At 32.3% G+C, this 24,866-nt stretch overlaps 2 protein-coding genes across 8 annotated transcripts in view; both read left to right on the plus strand.

Moving 5' to 3' along the window:
* Positions 1-1,457: 1,457 nt before the first annotated feature.
* bou (glycosylphosphatidylinositol anchored membrane protein boudin) lies at positions 1,458-19,879 on the plus strand. Of its 3 annotated transcripts, XM_074137477.1 has the most exons (5): positions 1,458-1,672; positions 15,136-15,291; positions 15,627-15,782; positions 17,707-17,748; positions 18,372-18,513. In XM_074137477.1, exons 1-4 carry the CDS (start codon positions 1,621-1,623, stop codon positions 17,745-17,747), a joined length of 405 nt encoding a protein of 134 aa, XP_073993578.1. In that variant the 5' UTR covers positions 1,458-1,620; the 3' UTR covers position 17,748; positions 18,372-18,513. The 3 variants fall into 3 exon arrangements, with proteins under 3 accessions (XP_073993578.1, XP_073993576.1, XP_073993577.1); XM_074137475.1 differs by lacking the exon at positions 17,707-17,748 and having other exon boundaries at positions 1,469-1,672; positions 18,372-19,879; XM_074137476.1 differs by lacking the exons at positions 1,458-1,672; positions 17,707-17,748 and adding an exon at positions 9,334-9,788 and having other exon boundaries at positions 18,372-19,879.
* Positions 19,880-21,759: 1,880 nt separating this feature from the next.
* The window catches only part of LOC141458893 (oxysterol-binding protein-related protein 2), a 107,753-nt gene continuing 104,646 nt past the window's right edge, over positions 21,760-24,866 (plus strand). For 2 of the 5 annotated variants that reach the window (XM_074137451.1, XM_074137453.1), the window contains exons 1-7: positions 21,760-22,068; positions 22,563-22,723; positions 22,947-23,147; positions 23,225-23,369; positions 23,453-23,598; positions 23,677-23,892; positions 24,372-24,488. In XM_074137451.1, the coding sequence (XP_073993552.1) occupies positions 21,933-22,068; positions 22,563-22,723; positions 22,947-23,147; positions 23,225-23,369; positions 23,453-23,598; positions 23,677-23,892; positions 24,372-24,488 (1,122 nt within the window). In that variant the 5' untranslated portion in view covers positions 21,760-21,932. Of the gene's footprint in view, positions 22,069-22,562; positions 22,724-22,946; positions 23,148-23,224; positions 23,370-23,452; positions 23,599-23,676; positions 23,893-24,371; positions 24,489-24,866 lie in introns of those variants that run through there. The other 3 variants (XM_074137452.1, XM_074137454.1, XM_074137455.1) reach the window with 2 other exon arrangements.

Consider the following 24,866-nt stretch of genomic DNA (forward strand, 5'->3'; position numbering starts at 1 on the left):
ATTAAAGTATATTTTGAATAGCTATTTTATGAGGAGTCTTCTTTGAGGAGGACAAAACCTCTCAATATAGTTTTGTTGCAAAATACTTTTATCCCTCATTTTTATAACTGCCACAAACTTTGAGGGTATATGCTCCGGAACCCATTAGCAAATTGTTTTTTTTTTGCCATACTTGTAAATTAGATATTTATTGAAAAATTAATGCACAATTCTTCAACAACTACAAAGTAAGATCATAATTGCAGTAAAATATTTTTACAAGTTGGAAGTGTTGACTAAAGTTGTACGAAATGCCACCAGATAACACTAGCTACCAATGCCTCTAAAATGTTGAATCTCCGAAATATTTTGTCTGCGGAATACATTAAACCTATGCAAGTAGATTACAACTAATAGCTTACTTTCATTAAGATATTCAGGCTCTTCTAGACTTGATTTCTAGGACAACTGTAGCACAATGAATGATTATTGAAGTATATAGAATTATGAGGACCTGAGAATGGATGTGATATTTTATAAATTGTATCTGGTATGTATATTGTTTGTACAACAGTATCCTAATATAAATCAGCGTAACTAAAGCTTTTATTGGTTTAGAATTACAAATATCTTTAAGTCAGATATGAAAGTACTCTAAATGAAATTTGTCAATAAGACATTCGACTTAATTGCTAATATTATGCCAAAGACAATGAAAATTAGATCAATCATTCAGGGCGTTTCTCTGATTAAAAAAAAAAAAAAAATGAATTCACCTGCCTTCCTTTAGATTTTTTCTTCAAAGAGCTTCTAACATAACTAACTGCTAACTTTCAGTGTTGGTGTTGTCCGTGACAAGTGCACAGAAAAGGCTCCAGGCGCCAATGACCTGTAATATTAGAAAGAGAGCGCTTAACCAAAAATCGGAACATTGTTCGGGTCCATAAAGAGTTGAAGGATAGAGTGTAAGTGAAGTTGCACACATAACTACTCCCTATCATCTCTGGTTGTACTGAGAGAGTTCAGAGAGTTACTGTTAAAGTAGAATTAATGTTAATGTTAAAGAAGGAAATAATTGCAAGGACGCAAGAACCCTAAGAAGTGCAGTTTTTTTAAAAAAAAAAAAAAAAAGGTGAATAAATATAGATATATTTATATATTTTTTTCTTGTTCTTTGCTCTAAAATAAGGGTACAACAAAAAACATACATGTTTGAGGAACTTGTTTTCAGAAATATTTCAACCAGAGAAGTGTTTCAGCTTGTAAACATGGTTTTACTATTAATGGACTAAGTATATTTTCATTGCTTCCCCTTTAGCCACTTCAAAAAAAAGTAGAACAAAATGGTATCAAAATTTACTTTATGAATTTTTACAGATTTAAAAAGTTGTTTTACTTTTTTACAACAGAAAATAGAGCACGCTCTGGGATAAATGAACTATTAGAGCCGTTAGGGGGCAGTTAAAGCAGTTGGGAGATGGTATTTCTACCTGTTGTTGTAAACGTCACCATGGGATACACAGTCGCTCCCACTACTTTTAGTTTCAGTCAGTCCTTTGTTCAACGTTTGAAAAGTAGTGACGAGTATTTTTAATTTTAATTACATTTAAATTAATTTTATTTTGAGTTATTATAAGCAGAATGAATATATCTCTACCTTCCTTTCTGTTATTATTAGGATATCTTAGATCTGGTAAGTATAATACTCGTTAATTAATTGAAAGTTAGATTGTTTGTTACGCCCATTTTTTCGTTAGCTGAGTGGAATAGTAATCTAATTAGGATATAGTAGGTGACTATTAAAAAGTGAGTCTCTGGTTTAATTTTAAAGTATAAATACAAAGCCTATTTGTGCGTCCATTAGAAGAATTTTAATGATATAATGATTCCCCACAGTATTTTCTTGAGTGTGGTCATTATATGTTAGAGATCACTAATTGCAAACAACTTGATTAGCGTTAGATTACAATATTGTTTTGCTAATGAAACAGTTATTACTGTTATTAGCAATATACAGTAAATTCCTCCGATAAGCAATAGTTTTCGTTTTTTTTTGCACCGATGTAAAACTTGAAATTAGAAACGAAAGTTCTTGATTCTTTATTCCACTCTTGGAAAAAAAAGCAAAGAAAAATAATCCTTTCTGACATGGCGATTTCTCGTGTGTGAATTCTACAAGTTTTCCCTTTTTGTTTTTGTTTTCTTACAGTTAACATTTTTATTGAAGGATCTATGCAGATCGTGAGCTATGCTAGATTTTACAGAACAAAAGTAGCCTAAATTATGGCGAAAATGCAACCCTTACTGCTAATTTAAATTTATTCCCATAAAAGTAAATGAGATAACTTAAACACAGATGGAAGCATTAATCATTTAAAATATAAAAAAAGACATCATTTAAGTGAATGAAAACATAAGTGCTGCATCGGAGAATCTGGGTGCGAGTTACCTTACATTTTCTTGCCCTATTTCCCTCAACAGCTTTCTGTACGAAGCCTCGCTCACTGACAAGGCTCCTAATGCCAATTCAAATGCTGATGCTCCATAGTAAAAAAAAAAACTAAGTTACAACAGGTAAAGCTCGTCTGTTAAAAAATAACCTCCGATAAAAATACGCTCTTTTTAAGTCTGTACGGGCAAATTTCTTCAACACGAAATAGCCAGTTACTGATCGGATTTTACATTTTTTTGGAGAACTTTCCGATAATGACACTTCATACTGTGCTAAAATTCTAAATTTGAAGAAAAACGAGAGTTTTTTTCTTTGAATGTTGATTTTTTGGAGAATCCATGAGAGAGAGCTTCTCTCTAAAGTACCCTTTCAGTGTTCTTTAAGATTTTACCAGCTATAAATTGTTAGTGGGAAAATTTTGTTCTTGTATTACTTTTGATGTAACATTTGTTCGTTAAATTTACAAAGTGATTGTTTCTTGTACTATTCTGGTTATAGTGCAATCCTCGCTCTTATAATGTAGAAAGTAACACGTATTTAAAAAATATTAAAGTCTGCAGAAAATTTAATGATAATATGAAGAATGTAGCAAGTAATAAAATGCTCAAAAGGAAAAATAAAACTAGAACTTTGCCTTCTGTAATAATAAAATCTGACTAAGATTGTAATATTTCCACTTCACAAAATTAAAGAATAGATTGCTGTATATGTTAGTACAACTCTATTATCGTCTTGATAAAACTGTTAGGAAAAGCGTCTCAACATTAATCATGAAATAAACCCATTAATTTTCACTTCACCTCTTTATTTAAAAGTCTAATCGCTACTCTGTCTTCCTTTCTCTTTTTGAAATAAAGGACTCCACTACAAAACAGCTGCAAACTGTGATATTGAATTTTCACTGATATAATTATTTAAAAAAGGTTTTTAGAGGTTGTTGGTTATTTGTAATAAGTTTTCTCTAACACGAAAATTCACAGATAGTCCTTAGATTTGATTATCCCCTTCTAGGAATAGTCAGTTTTCAGTAATCCTCTTTTTGGTAAGTTTTTTCCTCGTGTAATGGGAATACCTATTTTTCTATTTCCTCTGGATTTCCAAGGAGTCTCTAAGGGTCATCTTCTTAACAGTATTGTTCTTGCACAGTCATCTCACTACTATCTTCTAAATAATATTGTTTGCACGAGACCATACTCCGCGCAGAAAATACATTTCCCCAATCTGCAGTATATCCTTTTTTTAGGTAAACCGATCAATGATTGATCACCCTTTTTCTCTACTTCCTTCTTTTTGTTTAGAGGATAACTTTTTTCAAATGTGAGACTTAAGAGGATACCAATAATTTTTCGGCACTGCTTATTTTTTGTTTAAACTTTGAAAGCTAAATGCACAAATTATCTTAGTAATTTTCCAAAACATTGATTTTTACATCGTTCTTAATTTAGTATATTCTGATTGTTCCGGTCCAAAGAAACAGCAAGTAATTTAAATGATACCCAGTATTTATGTAAAATGTAGTAGTTTGAATTATCTAGGAAAAAGTACAGCTTTAAATAAGTTTAATTATGTATAATAGAAAGTAGAATGAGCGTTCAATTTAAACTTCAGTTAATACAAGAATAGAAAACTGTTATCTAAATTAAAGATAACGAGTTGACCGCTTCCACTCTGAAGTAAATCAATATTGCTTTGATGTAGGTTAATTTGCGGATGATTGAGTGGTCCGATGGTATGATGTTACTCGTCAGTTGTGCAACTCTATAAGTAACTTACTTCAATCATGTGAAATGAAGAGCAAGGAAGAAAAATTTTGCATTTGAATAATTATTGATTGAATGGTTTATTTCTTCATTGCCGTGAATATTAGTTTTTTGACTGCAATTAAATTTATTATACTTCGGTTTACTCTTTCTCTACCATCAGAAGAATTTGAATTATCAGAGTCAGATTTATCAAGTGGTAAAATTTTATAATACTAAATATTTATTGTAAACTTTGAATTAAATGAGTTCTTGTTTGTTTCTAATCGATTTAGTCATGTTAGCTTATATTATTCAGTTGATTAAGTTTTATAGACTTAGGTGATTGGATCAACGGATCAATCAACAACTATATGAGAAGTTATTCAAGGCATACTTAATGAAATTATCACATGCTCAATAGGATATTGGAAATAGTTGGTTTCGTCCTACTATTAAGATGTTTGACATTTAAAATAATTAGACTTGAATCCAAATCAGCTTTATCTAAAAGATCCATTTGGAGTACCATTGTTTGTAGATACAGGGTGGGGCAAAAGGTATGAACCGGTTTTAAAGGGATGTAAAACAAAAACAATTCAACTTACAGAAATTATGTTTATATTGTTTAATTCATTACAGAATCTAGTTTTTTACATTAAGTTGCAGTGTGGGATGTAGCCCCGTCCTGTTGGAACCAGATGTCTCCCAGATTAGTAGCTTCACTCAATTCTTCCAGCTCAGGTACAAAAAACTCTTCCAACATTGTCACATAGCGCTCAGCGGTGACAGTGACGGTTCGCCCATTATCCTCGAAAAAGTAAGGACCAATAATCCCAAATTGGGATACTGCACACCATACAGTCACTTTAGGGGAGTTAAGTGGCCTCTGGTGAATTTCCCTTGGGTTTTCATTAGCCCAATAGCGAAAATTCTGTTTATTAACAGCTCTACACAGATGGAAGTGGGCCACGTCACTGCTGAAAAATGTTGAATTTGCTGGAATTCTGTCCAACATTTCTTGGCAGCAGTTTCGTCGATGTTCAAAGTGCCTACATCCCACTCCGCTAGGAATTCAATGGCGAGATTGAAGCAAGTGTTCCCCCAGCGCCTCGTCTCTTTGAGGGGTGACGTGGAGTGGCCTGCGCGCTCACCAGATTTGAGCATTTGTGATTTTTTTCTTTGGGGGTACATGGAGGAAAAAGTTTATAAACATCGTCCACATACCCAAGAAGAACTTACGGACAGAATCAGAGAGGAAGTTACGGTCAATACCCATCGCAGAAATGTGCAGAAGAGCGGTTGAAAACTTCAGAATTCGCCTTCAAGAGTGCATCGCGGCTGACGGCCGCCACCAACGTGATATGATCTTTCAAACTTAATGTAAAAAACTAGATTCTGTACTGAATTAAACAATATAAACATAATTTCTGTAAGTTGAATTGTTTTTGTTTTACATCCCTTTAAAACCGGTTCATACCTTTTGCCCACTCTGTAGAATATTTTTTCTTTGCTTAAGCTGATTTTGGAGAAACCAATTTTTTTTGACGAGCAGTGCAATAGAGGCCCTCCATTCGGGTATTATTGGATTGAGTGAATGTCCAATATAAATTAAAAAATAAAAAATGCTAGACATATTTTCCTGCAAAGTACAGATGGGCATACTAACTCATCCCCCCTGAATCACCACAAATGATACAGCAGACTGGGCAATAATCGTGACCTAATAATAAGAATAATCAAGACATATTCGACTTTTCACAATTCAGCTTCACTTTCTTCTGAATCTTCTGGTGCTGAGTTCGAACATGGCACGGAATAGTGATAATGCCTTGAAAATCCGTACTTTTAGAATCAATTTATCAATTGCAAATATGAACATTTTATTCCTACCGCTTTATTCAATCGAGTGTAGATGATAATAATACAAAGTGGCGAGAATATAGATGTGTAAAATAAATGTTTAATTAAGCCCTTAAATTACAAATTACTGAACTCTAGGATGTATCGTTATAATTGAAGTATATTGGGTTTAGGCTAAGAATTTACTGTTAGGGGTAGGAGATAATCCTATATTCGTTGAGGGTATTAACAGACAAGAGTAGTTGAACTTATATCTGGTGCGGCATGCCGGCAAGCTCCTATGGCCACAAACTTTCATCTTTAAAATAAATTATTATATACTGAAGATAATTACATGATTGTAAGGCTACTAATCTTATGATATTAATTTTGTTTTCTTGTAATTTCTAAATTATGAAGTACCAACAATAAAAAGCGTTTAATTGGTTATGATTGTTTTCTATTTGTATTGAATATTTGACATCATTACTTACGCTTTGTTCTTTAACAGTAAGAAAAATCCATTATCGGAGTTGGGGGGACTTTGTATTATCACTTGCTTTCTCTCTCCATAACCTTATTTAACTTGCAAAATTAAGGAGAATATAGCTCATTGATGTAGAGTGTTGTCTGAAACGAGATAACACTATCGGCAGTGCATTGGCTGGCACTGCTCCAATTGCCTTAAATGTTGACGCACCTTAAATTAGAAAAAAAAAAAACTATCTTAATATTTGTCTTCAATAGAGATATTACTAATCCTTATACAATAAATGGCCTGGAAGTTCATGCATATCCTAAATTCGGATATATAGTAAGTTAATTAGGAATATGTAAAAGATGTAATGCTCCATTACTTACTTTCTTACTAAGATAATAATAAGATATAATTTTTAATTACACAAAAACTCTATAAATTATTTGAAAACATTAATAGTGATGATGGATTTGCAATTTCCACTTAAGTTAAACTGGTATGTGTGAAGATAGGTCTTAACGTTTAGCAGATGCTGAAGTTGAATCGCTGCACTGAGAGAAGCGATTGCGCTTATAGTGGTCCGTTTTGGAATTTGAAATTGGTATCAATTTATCTCTTTTGATTGAAATTATAATTAATTTGTTTAAGAAAGCAAGAATTAAAAATTGACCATACTCTAAGTATTACATCTGCGTCCATGATACTGTTTTACTATTCAATAGTGTAAGATGGCAAGAAATAATCTTAAATAACACAGAATTGTCCTTGCTTGTTCTGTAATGCATTCTAGTTTCATTAGGCCAAGAATACTAGAATAGGAGAGTACAGAACGATGTCATCAGAGAAACAAAGTTGCAAGTAAAGCTTGGCTCTTTGCCGTCTACTTCCTAATGTATACATTACTGGATTTGCATTTCACTGAAACTCCAGACCTTCACTAACAACCTTCTCTTCACTCAACATAACAAATCAAATTGTTAATAGTTCTCTACGCCATGAAAATTGTTTTACTATAAATAAAAGTTTTATAATTCAAGCTTCGAATTTGGAATTTATAGTGCTTAACTTTTACTGAAGTAAAAAATTTAAAAGAATAAATAAAAATCTAAATATTTTTTGAAAATAAAAATGTATATTTGTATATTTATATAATATAACTTCCCCCTACAATTGAACAACATTCACTTTTGAGAAAAGAGAGCATAAGATAGTTATTTCAAAAAGATTATAACTTAGAACTTGGGAAGATGTAGAAGCGAAATTGAAAATTTTAAAGAAATGCCTGCATCAGGGTGTATATAAGCTTACGAAAAGTGGAAAGCCAGGACAGAAATAAATGGTATAATGTGTTGTTGATAAATATGATAATACAAAAAAGTGTTTTCTCTGATTATTTAGATATTTGATTTCTAAAAGGATTAGGAGTGGATGGAGCACAAAAAGAAAATTCTAAGAAAGATGGAAAATAGATAGAAAAATTAAACAGTCATGAGAAAGATGAATATTAATTGAAGCTTCTTTTAGGAAAACATGATGATTACAGTATTTATTTATTCATTTAAGAATATATTGGTTTCGTGACCGTAAATTGTTAAACTTAGGATGGAAGATTTGCGAGGAATCGGTCAAATAAAACAACTCGTCTCTTTGCCAACGTTTCGACAAATATATTTTCCTCTTCAGGGTCTGGATATTACAAATACAAAACAATTTACAGAGTCAGTAACATATAAAAAACAGTAAAAATCAGTAATAAAAAAATAAACAGTAAAATACAATAAATTCTTTATAATTATTGAAACTTACGTGGCTATGTGGGTTGGTTTAGTTACAGAAACTAAGAGCCAGAAATGGAGAAGCAGGTATATATATATATAGAGGAGTTGCACACGGACAGTCAACTAGTACACATGTGTATTATTTGTTCTGCTGTTAATGTAATTTTTAAACGGTTGTAGCGCAATTTTCTGTGTGAGTTTTATATCTACAGATCGGGTTTACTGAACTCTACCTATTGATAAAATTTTTTTAGAATTTTCATCGAGAAAATTTGAAGAAAATTCAGTTTAAAGTGGTTCTCAAGGTCAACTACTCTGATTTATTTCAAATAGTTTGAAGCAAGTTGGAGGGGATTATTTGTTGATATTTGGTGAAGTTTAAACTGTGTTCAATAATAGTGCGGTACAGGTGGATTGGTGATTTAGTAGTGGGGGAACTATCTCTGTCTCGCTCGCACCATTCAGCCAGCTATTATTACAACTCACTTATAACCAGCATATTTTTATATGGTCGCGAATTTATTATATCTACTTCATGAATAAAAACGAACAAAAAACGGATAATTATTTTTCACCACAAGTATCGACAACTCCAAAAAGAAGACGGGCTAGAAGCTCGCCAGAAGAATTAGCTAAGAGAAGGTCGTATTGTGATACAGTAGTTGAAAAAAGAGGTATGGAATTAAATTTAGAAAATATTAGTGCTTTATTGGACACTAAACTGAATTCTTTCTCTTTGTCATTGCCGTCACGTGAGGATTTCAAATCATTAGAGAGAAAAATAGATGCTCTTATGGTGGAAAATCTTAATTTGAAAAAAGAAATTACGGAGATGAAATCAAGAGAAAAGAATATGAGTAACCTCGTTGAGAATTTAATTAATAAAAATAAATCTAGGAATTTAATATTCAGAGGTCTTGAAGATCATCAGAATAAAAATGCAGATGAATTAGTGAAGGAAGTTTGTGTACAGGTGCTGGGTGTGGAGAATTTACAGCTATATAGAGCGTATAAGATGAAGGTAAATAAGATGATTATAGCGGAATTTAATAATGAAGGGGCAGTATATGATATTCTGAAGAAAACAAAGAAATTGAAAGGAAGTGGTATTGTAATTCATAAAGATTTGGCCAGTAGTACAAGAAGAAAAAGAGGCTGTTTATGGAAGACAAGAGTGAAGATTATGGAAATTGATAAAAATGCTCGTGTTCGAATGAGAGATAACTACTTCCTGTATCGTGATAAAAAATTTGTATGGGATATGGATGATGGCTTAAGGTGTAATGGAGCAGACGGCATTGTGGTACTAAAGCAGATGATTGGTAAAGATTTTACAGAGCAGGTGGAGAGAAATTTCAGAGACATACTAGAGGCGGATATTCATCGTGGGGGAGCTACACGACATGGTTTACATCCTCAAGGAGGAATGGAGACATCAGAGAAGAGTATTGCTGTTTCTGCATGACGGAGTGCTGTCTGTCTAGAGTCGAAAGTGTGTGAGGTGCATGAAAGTATGGAAGGTGGGTTATCTATTTTGTCTTATAATATTAGGGGTTTGAAAGATAAAATTAGTGATATTTTTTTTGTTAACTTTATTAAACAGTACGATATTTTTTTGTTAACTGAGACTTTTTTGATAGAAAGCGAAACTGCAGACTATGTTAAAACCTTTAGTAATTACGTGTTATGCTGGGTGCCTGCTAAAAAAGAGGGTAAATTCGGAAGAGCTAGTGGTGGTTGCTTGTATGCTATAAAAACGACTACGTCTCATTATAAGAATAATATGGTTAAATTCATGAAAGTTAGTAACTACAATGTGATTGCGTTAAGTTGTATGGGATATAAATATTATATTGTACCTTTATACATAAATTATAAAAATTGGGATGAGGAGTTCAATACATTAATTTCGTTTTTTGAAGAAAACCAAGATGGTAAATTTATAATTTTGGGGGATTTAAATGCACGGGTATCTAATTTGCAAATTTTGGATGAAGAGTTAATTGTTGAGAAAGATATATTTAAGGTGAATAGGCAGTCTAAGGACTCGGTAATTAATATGAGAGGAAGAAGACTTTTGTCTTTATGTGAACATTTTAATTTTATAATTCTGAACGGTCGAACTGCTGGAGACTTCTCTGGGGAACTTACCTATATAGGTGGAAATGGTGTGTCAGTGAATGATTATTGTTGCGTGTCATATGATGTTTTAAATATAGTAAAACGATTCACCATCTTATCTGAAAATTATTCGGATCATATGCCGATCTTATTAAACCTAGGTGTTGAGTCGGATAAAATGAGTTACAAAATATTTCCTCTTCTACCCAAACTTGTTTGGTCTCAAGTCGATGATAAGTTTTTCAAATCCAGATTAGAAAATTATGTTGAAACCATGGATGAAGTGCCTAACCATACGCAGTTAGCTCTTGATTGTTTGAAGCAATTAATATGTTTGGCTTCACATAAGGGAAACAGCAATATATTACAGAGTAAAAAAGGTCAGGTCGGTGGTAAACAAATTTGGTTCAATTTCGAATGCAATAAATTGAGGAAAAAATCATTTAAATTATTGAGTTTATTTAGGGAAAGTAACAGTGTGGTGATAAAGGAGGCATATTGCGTAGCTAATGCGAATTATAAAGATTTGTGTAAAAAAACTAAGAAACAATTTTATTCTGAACTTACTGTAAAATTTCAACAAGTGAGAGACGCTAAAGATTTTTGGAAAGCAATTAGTATTTTTAAAGGGAACAATTATGTTAATGCTCCCCTAATTGAAACGCAAGTTTGGTATGATTATTTTTCCAAATTGTACAACCCGTGCATGTTTTCGGAACCGATTCTTTATGCAGCACCGATGATAAGAGATGACCTATTAGATTGCGAAATTTCTTTTGCAGAATTAGAGGCTGCGCTGATGAAAGCTCGCAATAACAAGGCTCCGGGTTTTGATCGAATTCCAGCAGAATTTTATAAAAATAGTCCCAAAAATTTTTTAGTTAAATTATTGAAAGTTTTTAATCGAATATTTGAGAGTGGGTGTATTCCTTCCAGTTTTCAAAAATCAATTATATTTCCGCTGCACAAGAATGGTGATAAGACAAATGTCTCTAATTATAGGGGTATCTCTTTTTTGGATTGCGCAACTAAATTGTTCACTGCTATATTATTAAATAGATTGGTGGAATGGGTAAATAGGTATAACATTCTAATAGAGTATCAGGCAGGGTTTCGCGCGGGCTACTCTACAACGGATAATATTTTTGTTCTCTTTAACTTGATAAATTTGCAGTTGTCTAAAAAGCGCCAGAAGCTCTACTGTTTTTTTGTAGATTTAAAAGCAGCTTTTGACTCCATAAACAGGAATAACTTATTATATAAGTTGTATAATATTGGGATCGCCGCGAAATTTATAAATGTACTAGCGTGTATATATGAAAGGACAGAATGTGCGGTTTGGTGTAATGGTGGGACTACGGAATGTTTCAGTCAATCGTCAGGAGTAAGACAGGGATGCCTCCTAAGTCCAATACTCTTCTCGTTGTTTTTGAATGATATTCATGACAGTTTGGGAGGGGGTTTTCTTGTGGGTAATGTAAAGTTACGGTGTTTGTTATATGCTGATGATTTGGTGCTACTGGCAAAAGATCCACTAACATTGCAGTCTATGATTAACAATTTAAGTAAGTATTGTAAACAATGGAACCTGGTAGTGAACCTAAACAAGTCGAAAATCGTGGTTTGTAGAAATGGGGGTCGGTTGGCTAGAAATGAGAAGTGGCAAATAGATGGGGAGAACATTGAAATAGTTAACCAGTACAAATATTTAGGCGTATTTATAACGCCTCAATTAAATTTAAATGCTCATTTTGATGCAAAAGCGTGTACTGCCAAACTTGGAATTAATGTAACCTGGAATAAACTCATGATAAGAAACGATGTTCCACTCTCTGCAAAATACAGAGTTTTTAACGCAGTATCGCGCGCCGTGGTCTGCTACGCGGCTCAGGTGTGGGGCTTTCAGAAATTTGATAAGGTGGAGAGGGTTTTTAGATACTTTGTGAAACGTTTGTTTGCACTGGGAGTGAGTACCCCAAATTATGTATTGGTATTGGAAACTGGGATGCATTCAATATATCATTATACAGTGAAATTACATTGTGGTTACATCAAAAAGGTCATGAATATGAGTCCTAGTCGTTTGCCGTATATTGTAGCTAAGGAAATAATTAATAGGAAATTGTCTTGGTTCAGCGAATGGTCGAGATGGGATGAGTTATATGATTGTAGCATGCAGGCAGCGGTCCTAGAAAACGAGTGGGAAAATAAAATTAAGGAGTTACTAACCAAAATAGATACGGTGGAAAGAAATAAGAATTTGGAAGCATTGGCATGCACTCAGTATCACAATCTCTATGCAAAATTAGATTTTAATTTGAAGGAGAGGCATTACTTAAAGGATTCAAATAACTTAAATTTTATGAGAACAATTTTCAAAACAAGAGCTGAGCTACATAAACTTAATCACAGACAAGGTAAATCGCCAAATGAAACTTTAAATAACTGCAATCTGTGTAACTTACATGCAATAGAAGACCATTATCATTTTCTGGCGATTTGTCCAATTTTAAAAGAGTTTAGGGTGCGGTACTTTGGCAAGCGGATTCTTAATGAGGAGGAATTAATATTGATATTAAATGGCAAAGATTGGGATAATCTGTATGGCTATGTGAGCACAGCCTGGAGTTACAGAGCACTAATAGAGTCAGAATTCAGTTAAAAAAAAGTCAGTTAAGTAAATAGCTAGATCTGTATAATTATTAATATTTAATGTGTAATTGTTCTGAGAAGTGGTTTATTGGAAGCTTAGCAAATTTTAGGGATTTATTTTTACTATTGTTTACTGTGTATTGTAACTTAGTATGAATTAAGAAGTTTTATTTTATTTTTTGTGTATGATAATGTTCTTTTTTGTACAAGTATTTTTTGCAACTCTGGCAGACGGTACTACCATTGCCATTGATGTTTTTTGTTTTTGTCTGTATTAGTATTATAATGAGTTTCTTTTTAAATAAACATCTTTATTATTATTATTATTATTATTATTATATATATATATACAGATATAGCGGGAATTTTGGTAATTACAATTGGACAGTTACAATAGACTAATTACAACAAAAGAGTAAATACAATAAATATTGGGAAATTTCTTTAAACAACAAAAACGAATAGAAAAGAAGAATAGAGAAAAGAGTTTAAAGACACAGTTCATCAAGCTAGGCATGCATAAAAAAGCTAATGGAACGAAACGTGTAAAGAGAGTTAGTGGGTATATCTGGAAAGAAGGAAGAGAGTACGCCCGTGATAGCAATGGTGAGACACAGTGAGGTAAAAGAAGTACTGGATGAGGTTCAAAGAATGACAGAAAGAACAGAAATAAATGGAAATATGCTCTAAATTGAGAAAATCTGGTTGACTTGAAACAGTAAAGATTTTAAATTTATCGATAAATGTATACAAATGTCCTTTTTATTGTTTTGTTTTTTATCTAGGAAAATATGGCAGGTAATTTTCTTTTAGTGTTTATAACGTGAACTGGGTTCACTCCTAAGCTCATGAAACTGATTCTTTTCTCATTCTGAGGTTCTGGGAGGCAGCTAAGTACCGTCTGAATTCTGAATTTATTAAAGACTTAGAGTAGAGCATATTAAAAATTATCTATCTTCAGGAATACTGATACTACACCGCAGTACTTCGTTTAAAAAAAAAACCTAAAAGAATTTAGAATTAAGAATATTTATAGTTTTATATATTCTCTTTTAATTTTGGTAGAATGGGCGGTAGAATTCAGCATTTAGTATGATGGCCTGTGTATAAACATGGAGTAGAATATTTACTGCTGATGAGGAGATATTACTGACAACGAAACAAGTACTCCAAATATAAGAGCTCTCATCATCCGCTCTTCTCATACTGCTGATGCAATTATTTCATTATTACTGCCTCCCATTGAACATTAAGTGCCAGATTTTCGAAATGGGCTTCTGAAACATATCTCGGTAACCTTAACTAGCAATAGCTCTTTCACCGTTAGGCTTATTTTCTGTTCTTGAATTTCATAAATTTGAGAAGTTCAGTTATTTTATTGGCAACCCAGTTTGATATTAATAATTTAACTTCCTTGGATTATATACAAATCTGTTTTCACAAAGTTTCTGTTTAACGTAAATATCTTTTTCTATGATTTTTTCCAATATATTATTATAAAGATATCTATTTTAATTATTAACATGCTTCGAGAAAATTGATTTTAGGTGAAGTTTAGCGAATCACTGCTAATTATAGAATAAAATCAATATCCCCAAAAATCTTTGGTTAAATACCCTGAATGTTCGATCAAATAAGTACTTATGTATATTTACCTAAATAAACAATTAACATGTATAAATATGTGGTCTTTTTCCAAAGTCTAAAAATTCTACACTGTTTTTTTCTAAGTAGCATTTTATATTTAAAAAGTTAAAATAAGGACAAAATCAATAAAAAGGATAAAAACTAAATCAAATCACTTTCGTTTTGGATTCCTCTTAAACTGTTACATAAAGTTTCGCATCATGGTAGTAACAAGCTCTAAATTTTAATTTCTTTTTAATGCTCATGTGACTACCAACCATGAGATGTCAGAACATTTATATTTCCCTATTTTGAAGAAAAGTAGAGTTGTTCTTTAGAAGGTTTTTACATACAACGTAAAAGATACATATTCTGTGAAATGTTGTTTTTATTCCATAGTAGCTACTTAATTTTATCTATTTAATAATAAAAATATAACTTATGAAAATATGCTGATGTCGTTTCCAGTGGAATGTATAATGTGTTACCAGTGCAATAGTACAGATCTGCAAGATCCTTTCCAATGTCAGGAGTTCTTAGGTGATGATATTGATATACAGCCGACATCTTGTGATGAAGTATATGGTGCAGCTTATTGCATCAAACATACCGGCCGATTTGAAGGCAAGGTCCAATGCATGGTTATACCTAATTTATTAACCAAACTGAAATGAAAATTTCGTTGCTTTTGATTGGAGGTTGCTTTTTTTTTAACAAACAAAATATTAAAATTGAGTGATTTACCTAACAAAAAAATATTAACACTCTATCTAGGGTTGTAAATAATTTATTTCATTTAACAGGATATCTACTAAAGAAATCAACAGCTGCACATCAAGTTGTAAATACAGAATAAAGCTTTGCTAACATAAAATCTGTTGTATATATATAATTTTTGTTTTGCTTTACTAACATGCTTTTTTCTCATGTCCTTTAATATTTTACAAAATATTGTTAAGTGAACGCTATCTACTGCTACCAGTGTTTTGCGCCCAATGATACTGACTGCACGGATGTGATGATCTCTGAAAGAGAAGGTTCTAGGGTTTTGCCAGCGAGTTGTGATCATATATTTGAGGCGAGATACTGTATCAAATCAACTGGAGAATATGCCGGTGAGAACATGTCCCTGTTTTTGAGTTTTAAATAGAAATTTTAAATTGAGTTTTATTTGTAGACATCGCACAGAATTGAATATTTTTAGTTGTTTTATATATAATAAATTGTAATGCTTGATAGAACACCTTAACTCATTGGCGTTCTTGCGGATATCTCAGTATGACATTGCGGAACATGCACACCAAAAAAAAAACAGTTGCAAGATTAAGTAATTATGTACTTTTGGGAACCAAATGACCTATTGGAGTCCGATTGAGATCTCTTCTTGAAACAAATCTCTAACCACCTCTTAGAAACCATTCTATTCATAAAAATTTCCTACTCTAGTTTCATTTACTTTTGTACCACAAAAGATTCCCTGTAGCGTTAGCTTTCCAAAGATGGGCCAACCCTCGCCAAATCTGCATATATTTACTTAATTAAATGGACTAGAAATGCAATTTACTGCCTTGTAAGTAAGATAAAGTTATTTAAGGTCAAGAAATTAGGCTTTTAGCCTAGAGTTTGTTTTTTATAAAACCATTTATTCTCACAAGGTGGCCTAACCATTCTAGGCTCCTTGTCTGGAAGTCGTGGTGCAAATTGATTTAATGGTCAACTCGATAGCGGATTTCCAGATTAATAACCCTCTGCACCCTAAACTTCCGTCACCAGAAATCCATCCACATTGCAAGCAATCTTTGCTTTAACTTTTCCGACCTTCGAACCATATAAAATAGTGCCTAGCACAAAGGAATTTTTTTTTTTCAATATTGATTGCCCTGTTTCAAATGACAGTATTCAGAATGCTAATCATTCTATTTCCTTGATTTATTTTCACTAAGACATCCCTCTCAGTGGTGACATTTCTGAAAAACCACACTTCGAGGTAGTCTCTATTTCTTCACTTCACTTACTTCGAGTTCGTTTTCATGCCTAAGATATTCCAAAATTCTTTAGAGATGGCCTTGGGAACAATTTAAATTGATTTGACATCAATGCGGAAGAATCTTCTTTAGCTTTGTCTTAGCACTTTGGATTGAATTTGTGTTTAATCACAAGATGTTTTTTTATCAAATTATAAGCGTACAAAAATTTGTTGTTTTAAGGCGCTTTGCGACATGACCCGCTAGTCTGCTACTTTAGTCACACTGCCGCATGGATCGTTGAGAATTGAAAACTTGTGTTGAAAGCAAGTCCTGATGTTTTGTTAAAAGTGATAGATTTGGTTGCTGAAGAAGCTTTCTATCCTTTACGCGTACTAATCTTCTATTACAAGCTATTATAAGGTTTACTATGTCTGCTCAGCTATGTAGATAAGATAAGCACATGGCTTGAGTTTGTGCATTCTTTTCTGATTGATTTGTTCTTATTTTGAGTAGTTATTTGAGCTCAGAGAGGTTATCGGTAAGGCAAGATTGATTATCTTTCTCAGATAAATAAAAAACAAACCGACACTGTTAACATTTGGATTATGCGTAGAAATTGCTAAATAATGAATAAGTGCAGTAACTTCGATCAGAGCACATCTTATTCTCCATCAAACGCACTCATTTTCTTGTAATAATTGATTTATGTAGAGGTTAAACGATTCCATCCAACCAGTAAGCAGTAATGACGTTCAAACACTAAATAGGTAGATCAAGATCGAAGGGGATTTAATTTTGTAGCCACTCCCTTGCTACTCATATTTTCATTTGATTTCTTTATTTCCATTTTTTACATAATGCTTTTTTTTTTGTAATTTTTTGAATATTAATTTGAATTATAAGCAACTTATAATTATATAACTACATTATAATACAAATAGTAAAAAAGTGTCATGTAATAATGTTTAAAAGAATCCAAATTTTTTTGCCAAAACTATTTTCTCGAGACGGGTAGTATATTATTTTCAGATCTTTTGAAAATATTTACTAAATTTTGCGTATTATGTTTTAGATACAACAATGATTAAAGGACAGCATGTGACATGCAACTGATGTTTGTAAAATCAATATTGTTTTATAATTTATAATTAATTCACATTTGCATGTTTTTCGGCACTATTACAAAAAAAACAATACCATGAGGGGCTTATAGTCTAAAAATAAGGTTGATTATTTTAAGGATTTTCAAAGCGTTTTGCAGGGTGTTGAAGGATTATTGCTGATTGAATCCCTAATATGTCAGTGCACGAAATATATTGGATATCAATCTGTTAAATACCATGTTTATAATACTGAATATGTTCTGTAAAATATAAATTATTTAATAAAAGAACAGCACTGTTGGATTAAATTTGCAACCTGAATAGCTTTTGCACGATTATGCATGCCCAAATCATTTGCTTTTTTTCTGCTACCACCATTGTGGTCGATTACTGCAGATCAATTTAATTTTATTTAAATTTATTGCAGTATATTTGGCATTTCTATGAAAATCTAATTTAACCTAATATTTTATCGTTTTATTTAAGTACAATTTCTCTAAGTGACTTGTTTATATACACTTTCTAAAATGGCCGAAAATAAATATTTCAATTTTTAACATTCGAAAAGAAATTTTTTTTTCCTAATTTGTTGCTATTACTTGAGATAATTCTTAATAATTTTTTGGTTTTACAGGAGGAGTTGGCACCAGGCGATATTGCTCTTCAGTGGATATGGGTAACTATTGTAACTATATAAAACAGCCAGGCGATGAACGTGAATACAGATCATGTACATTCACCTGTTCAACGGATGGATGTAACGCAGGAATTGTGAAGCAATTGTCTTTTGCACTATTTGTCACTGCTATTTTATCATTTCTGCTGTTTTCGTAGGTTTTGTTAAATTGCAAGTATGGTATATCGAAAACAAAATTTGAAATATTTTTTGAGGCAGTATGGTCAAAAATCAGATCTGATTGTAAAATTCAAGAATCCCTAGATCTGCAGTTAGTTGTAAAACTGATGTGTATATATCGTATTTAAAATCATTGTTGTATTAATTAAATTATACTTTTATATGTATTTATATTTCGATTTTAGGAAGAAAAAGCTTATATTTCACTATTTACTTCAATGCACTGGTAAAATGATATAAATCTATTTGATTTTGTAAAGCGATTTCTATTGTTACTTTTCAAGGAAAAAGTAAATTTATTTATCGCAAGTATTTATTATAAAATGGTATGGAATTAATATTCATTAAAGGACTGAAATAAATAGAATTCAAGAAGCTAATTTAGTAAAGAAGAAATAAAAAGAATGTTAAAATGAATTTTAAAAAATGTTTTAATATTTTCGTATAGAAAATGAGTTATAAACGTTGATGGCTTGTTTTTTTGTTTATGCATTTTTTTTTTTTCTTAAGCAAGTAAGCAAATAAAATATTTTATAACAATTTTAATGTAACTTTAAAGAGCAGTAGAGGAATGAAGAGCCTTTGGCATGAAGATCGAATCTTGATGATGAAAAGCCAAGAATAGCTGTAATGTCCAAAAATTCATAGAAAACCCTAACTTTCAAAAGGTAGAAGTGATCTAATAGCTGCCCTGAAACTATTTTCCTCCTGCGGCTGTAATGTAAAGAAAAATAAAATTATTTTAAAAATGAATGATCAATATTTTATGACGCATTTGAATGATCAATATTTTATGACGCATTTGAATGAATATTGATAAAAAACATAAAAATCAAAATTGCTGCGATTTTTAATTTTATTATATTGAATAGGAATATAACGTGCGTACAAAGTAATATTAAGTTATTTTTTACTTTAAAATATGAAAAAGATTAATTCTATAGCTCAAAGACAATGTTCACGGTCAATGGTCTGTACACGGAGAGCCAATTCGGAATGCTTTATTTACTAAAGACTCAGAATTTGAATATTGTTTACTGTTTATGTGTTTAAAAAGTCTGCATGAAAGATTATTTAATTTAAAACTGACCCTACCAATGAATTGTAGAATAAATGAATGACTGGTTCATAATTTAATTATATCTACCAAAAAAGTGAATAAAACGAAGTTAGTGATTCAATATTCAGATCAGTAATCAAAGTACTATTTTATGTTTCTCTTAAAAGTGTACATATGCCAATTTGTAAATATTTATTGTAAAGGATAAAAATAATTTTTTAAATAATTTTCTTTTATTACCTTCTTTTTCTTACACCAGTAAAACTATTACTTATGTATAAATAGTGTAATAATCCAGTACTTAAAAGAGTAATAATAGATTAGATTAGATTCCAGTAGGGCTGCCTTAAAGGCCTATGCCTCCGCGACCCATTGGATCTATTGTGGCTCCCACTATTCTAGAGCTCGCACTCCAGACACGTCCGTTTAGTCAGACTCTTAATTCTGGAGAGCGGCTCCTGGGTAAAGCTCACAGGCCTTGGTTTATCTCCCCAAGGAGTAACATCTTTAGCCAGACAAGCCCTTCGAACTGTCACAACACGTGCAGTGCCGTTTCCTCCTCCTCCTGGCAGAACCTGCTAAGGCTATCATCTGCCAGATCCATGTGTTTTCTGAGCCTGCAGTGGCTGGTTAATAGGCCTACAATTATCCTAATAACCCCACGGCCTTGACGAATTAATTCTGCAATCAACCTTTGCGAATAGCCCGTAATGAACTTCTTTGCCTGTCTCTGATAATAATACTTATGAAGAGTACTTACTCCAAAACTAATATTAGCAAGATATAAATCGTTCGACTTCATACATTAAGGTTTTTAGGGTGCTCGTGTTGGTTTTGTTTCCCTTGAATGAGTCAGTTGTAAAGTAATTTTGTATCACAATATAACATATTGAAGATTAAAAGTAATCTACTAAAACTAATCTGGTGGATGTTGCAATTGATTCTTATTAGTCACAGGGACTGTGGGCCTTTGGTCCACTTCCATCCTTCCATATGTTACTAAGATGAAATTAATGAGTAGTTATCTATTTCTCTAACCAATAACCAGTTTGACTAGCCGGATTCTAGGATTGTTATCAGTTCTACTTTAATTGCTACGCATAAAAGTTGTATAATTATACTGCTAGGAAATAAAAATATTTCTCCTTTAAGAATATTGTTATTTCTTGCATTTGCAACATTTGCCTAAGGAGTTTGTGGGTCATTTACATAAAAATATGTACATATGTACGTAGTTGGGTTAACTTTAATAATCAGGAAACTTTTTTCCTCGTCTTTTATTAAGTAATTTTCTTATACATACATACATTGAATAATTTACATTTTAGCGTACATGAAATTATTGCAGTTGCATTCTAAATAAAAAGAAATAATTCCAACAAAATAAAGTGAACATTTCATAACCACATTTTTCTTCTCAAGTTAGTGAAGAAAGATACTAAGAATGTTCGAAACATTGAACCATTGGTTGTTTTTTAAAAAATATTTTTTGGTTTTCCTAAAATCAAACTGTCAACTTATGTAATGAAATTATTTTATTCATCATAAAGTGAAACGTTCACTTGAATCAAATGATTGTTACATTTATTTTAGGAAAATATCGCCAGTAGAATTTGGTGTTGAAGAAGAAAATTTGTTTTTTTACCAACAAAAAAGTTTTTAAAAAATGGGTCCACTTTAAATTAACAATAATTTTAATTTTAAATTAACATCGACAAACTTTCTAAAACAAATTTAAAGCAGTTAAGCAGTAGATTATCGAATTCCAAATCCAGAATTCTTCATTGGAAGTGAAGATGAGGTTCTTTATAATTTGGACTTGTTTTTAGGATACTAAATTTCATATTTATTTATAATTTTTAAACTTCAAAAATCATTATTTTCTTCCCTATTTTTTCTTTTTTTTGCCAGTATAATTTCCACTCTAAAGAATCAATTTGAATAAACCGCGCTTTATCTTTGGGTTCATTACATTGTAAAGAGTTGTGTACAGATTTAAGGATGCATGATTTTTTTTTAAGTTTGAATAATTATTTGTATACTTTTTGGTTACTTTCCAAAAATATAAAAGTATTTTATATAAAGTGACAGAGAGGTAACTTTCTTCAAGGCATCACTGTGACAGGCGCCAAGTTAGTATCTGTGTTTTTCATCAAGAAAGGTGTGTAGTGGTGACGTCTGAAACTTGGCGCATTAATTATTCAATACTGCATCAGCGTAAATATGAATTTTAGCAGGTGGTGAATACATTTAAGTTTTTTCGTTATTGGTAATGAAAAATGGATATAACTTTGCCGAAGCATGAACTCTGTGAAATGCTACTACATGCATCAAGGAATGGAGATGTAACGTTAGTTCAAGACCTGATATCTGCTTCTAATGAAGGAAAGATTGAATTAGACATCAACTGTAAAGGTAATATGATCACTTCGTTATTTAAAGCTAAATGAAATTAAAAATGTAAGTTGTTAAAGTCCGTGAATTTATAACCTTCCGACCAAATATCAACTCCTTTTAGCTCCATCTGAAGTAGCACATAAAATGTTCAAGTCGTAGAAAGTTTCTTTAAAGCTTACAAAATTTTAATGTTTTCTCACCTAAACATAGATAGATTCTAGCAGGCGGCCTTAAAGGCCTACGCCACCGTGACCCCTTTGGATCTATTGTGGCTCCCACTCCTCTAGAGCTCACTCTCCAGACCCGTCCGTTTGATCAGGCTCTTAATTCTGGAGAGCAGCTCCTGGGCAAAGCTCTCAAGCCTTGGTTTTTCCTCCCCGAGAAGTAACAAGCGCTTCGCAGTGACACAACACATGCAGTGCCTAAGCCTTCACCTAAACAAGTGCAAACTTAAGAATTATAAGAAAAACAGATTCAAACTAACAAGACTAACTAAACTTGTTATTAATTAGGCATAAGTAAGAGCAATCTCGGCTGGACTCCTCTTCATTTGGCATCATATTTTGGACATAGAGATGTTGTGGAACTTCTTTTGGATAGTGGAGCGGAAATTGATGCAGTTAACGACGCTGGAGATACTGCTCTTCACAAAGCGGCGTTTATTGGAAGAGAGGTTTGTATTTGAAAAGAGCATTCATACTTTATTTTATTCTGATTCTAGTGATAATTTCACTGCCTAAAGTTGCACATAAGCGAGGAGGAATAAATTTTTATCTCATTAAGTAGACTTCTGGTGTAGTCTTCGATGATTACTTACAGAAATTCTGCTCGATTAGTGAATGTATGAACTGAATAGTTATTGTCAAGAAAACTGCTTAACGAAATACATATCGCAGGATTTGGTGCTACTCTTAGTTGAAAGAAACGCCGATGTAAACGTAAGGAACGGCGAAGGCAGAACCGCTCGAGAAGTCGGTGCAGAAGGTGGAGACACCAAAAAATTATTGGCTGCTGCAGAGAGAACTGATCTGAGAAGGAAAGAGGAAGCTTTTTTGTCGGCAGCTAGGAATGGACAGCTGGATGTAATAAGCAACATGGTAAGTTTTTGTATAAGTTTATGTAAAACTGCAATTTTCAACATAGAGTACTATCTATTGGTATGTTGTGATTGCAGTTGAAGTCGGAGAGACCGCCAAATATCAATTGTATAGATTCATTAGGAAATACATCGCTGCATTGTGCTGCATATAGAGGACATAAAGAAACTGCAGTACTACTTTTACAAAATGGTATTGATTCGACTATAAGAAATATAAGAGGTATTATCTTTTATTTATTAATACATATATTTCTCCTCGTTTGGTAAATCATCTAATCATCATTTATTTATAACGTAAATAAGGGCACACAGCTCTGGAATTAGCGAAAGATGCACAAATGAGCCAGGTACTTTGCGTGAAGCCTGTAAGACAACTTCAGAAAACAGTAACTAGATTTGAAGGTCAGCTTCTCAAAAGATCGAGATTTCTGGGTTGGAAACCGACATGGGTTGGTACTTTTTTTGCCTTGTACTTTCGCTGTCGTTTTAGTTTTCTATGTAGCAAACTGATTGAAGCTTGTTTTCAGGCAGTTCTGGAGCGAGGAGTTCTCACTTATTTTACAACGAGAGCGGACGCCAGTTCTGGTGTGAAGAGGCGAGATTTTAAATATCTGGATGGAGCCCGCGCTTCGCCCTCAGAACTTGCTTTGTCTGCTTTTAATGTTGATTTCTCAGATGGCACAATTCATAAACTCAGTGTCCCCTTAAGTGGCAGTGATCCTACTGGTGAACTGTGTAGGCAGGTAAATAAGTGTAAATAAGTTTGTGAATCTCGAGATGTAAAATAGGTCTCCATCTTACTTTCTTTTTTGATTTTACTTTTTTCTAATCATTCCTTTCATTCAAACTAGTTTAGACATAATTTTAATATTTTTAGACATCTTTAATTTTTTAATGATAAAAAGGTGGCGAATTTATCTCCCGGAAACCCTTCTTCTTTTTGTGAATATCTATCAGTTTCCAGCATTCTGCATCGTCAAAGATACTTTGACAAACCGTAATCTGTTCATCAAGCGATGTACTAATATCTAAGTTTAACCCAACGCTATTTTATATATATTAATAATTTCTATTTATATATTTATTATTAACAATAATATAGTGTACGATGAAAAGTATTTGACCAACCCATATCACCACCTTATTTTGAAATAAGGAGAATATTATCTGGATAAAATATGTGGTTTTAAAAAAAAATAAAATAAAGTTTCCAATATTTCAGAAATGGTTGGCTGCTTTGACAGATCACATTGCTTTTAATTCTCATTACATGAATCAAGGTCGTATTGTGGACGACAGTGACGATGAAGATGATATCAAACCTCTTGGAAGCATGGTGGTAAGTTTCTGAACTTCAAAAAAAACATATTTTCGTTATTTGCTTCAAAAAATTTTTGATTTCATGGATTTAAATTTTGGATGTTCTTAAATGAAGAAAACATATTGTAGAAAAACGGTCTCAAAAATTGGTGTAGTTTTAAATATGCTTTGCGGTCGTGGAGATTCCCAAATTTATCTTAACCATTTTTATTATTAGAATAAGACAGAATTATGTTTTTTAATGACTGGTGTATCAGTAACATTGCACCACTAAAACTGCGTTAAGTGGTAAGATTTTGAGGCTGTGCCCAGCTTGTAGTTTGTTACACTGCTCTCGATATTCCTTGATATTTCACTTCTAGTCATTATTTGAATTGTGCTATTATTTTGAATGGTA

Source organism: Rhodnius prolixus, unplaced genomic scaffold (genome assembly GCF_049639745.1).
Source record: "Rhodnius prolixus isolate KJV_2025 unplaced genomic scaffold, Rpr scaffold_5, whole genome shotgun sequence".
Lineage (NCBI taxonomy): Eukaryota > Metazoa > Arthropoda > Insecta > Hemiptera > Reduviidae > Rhodnius > Rhodnius prolixus.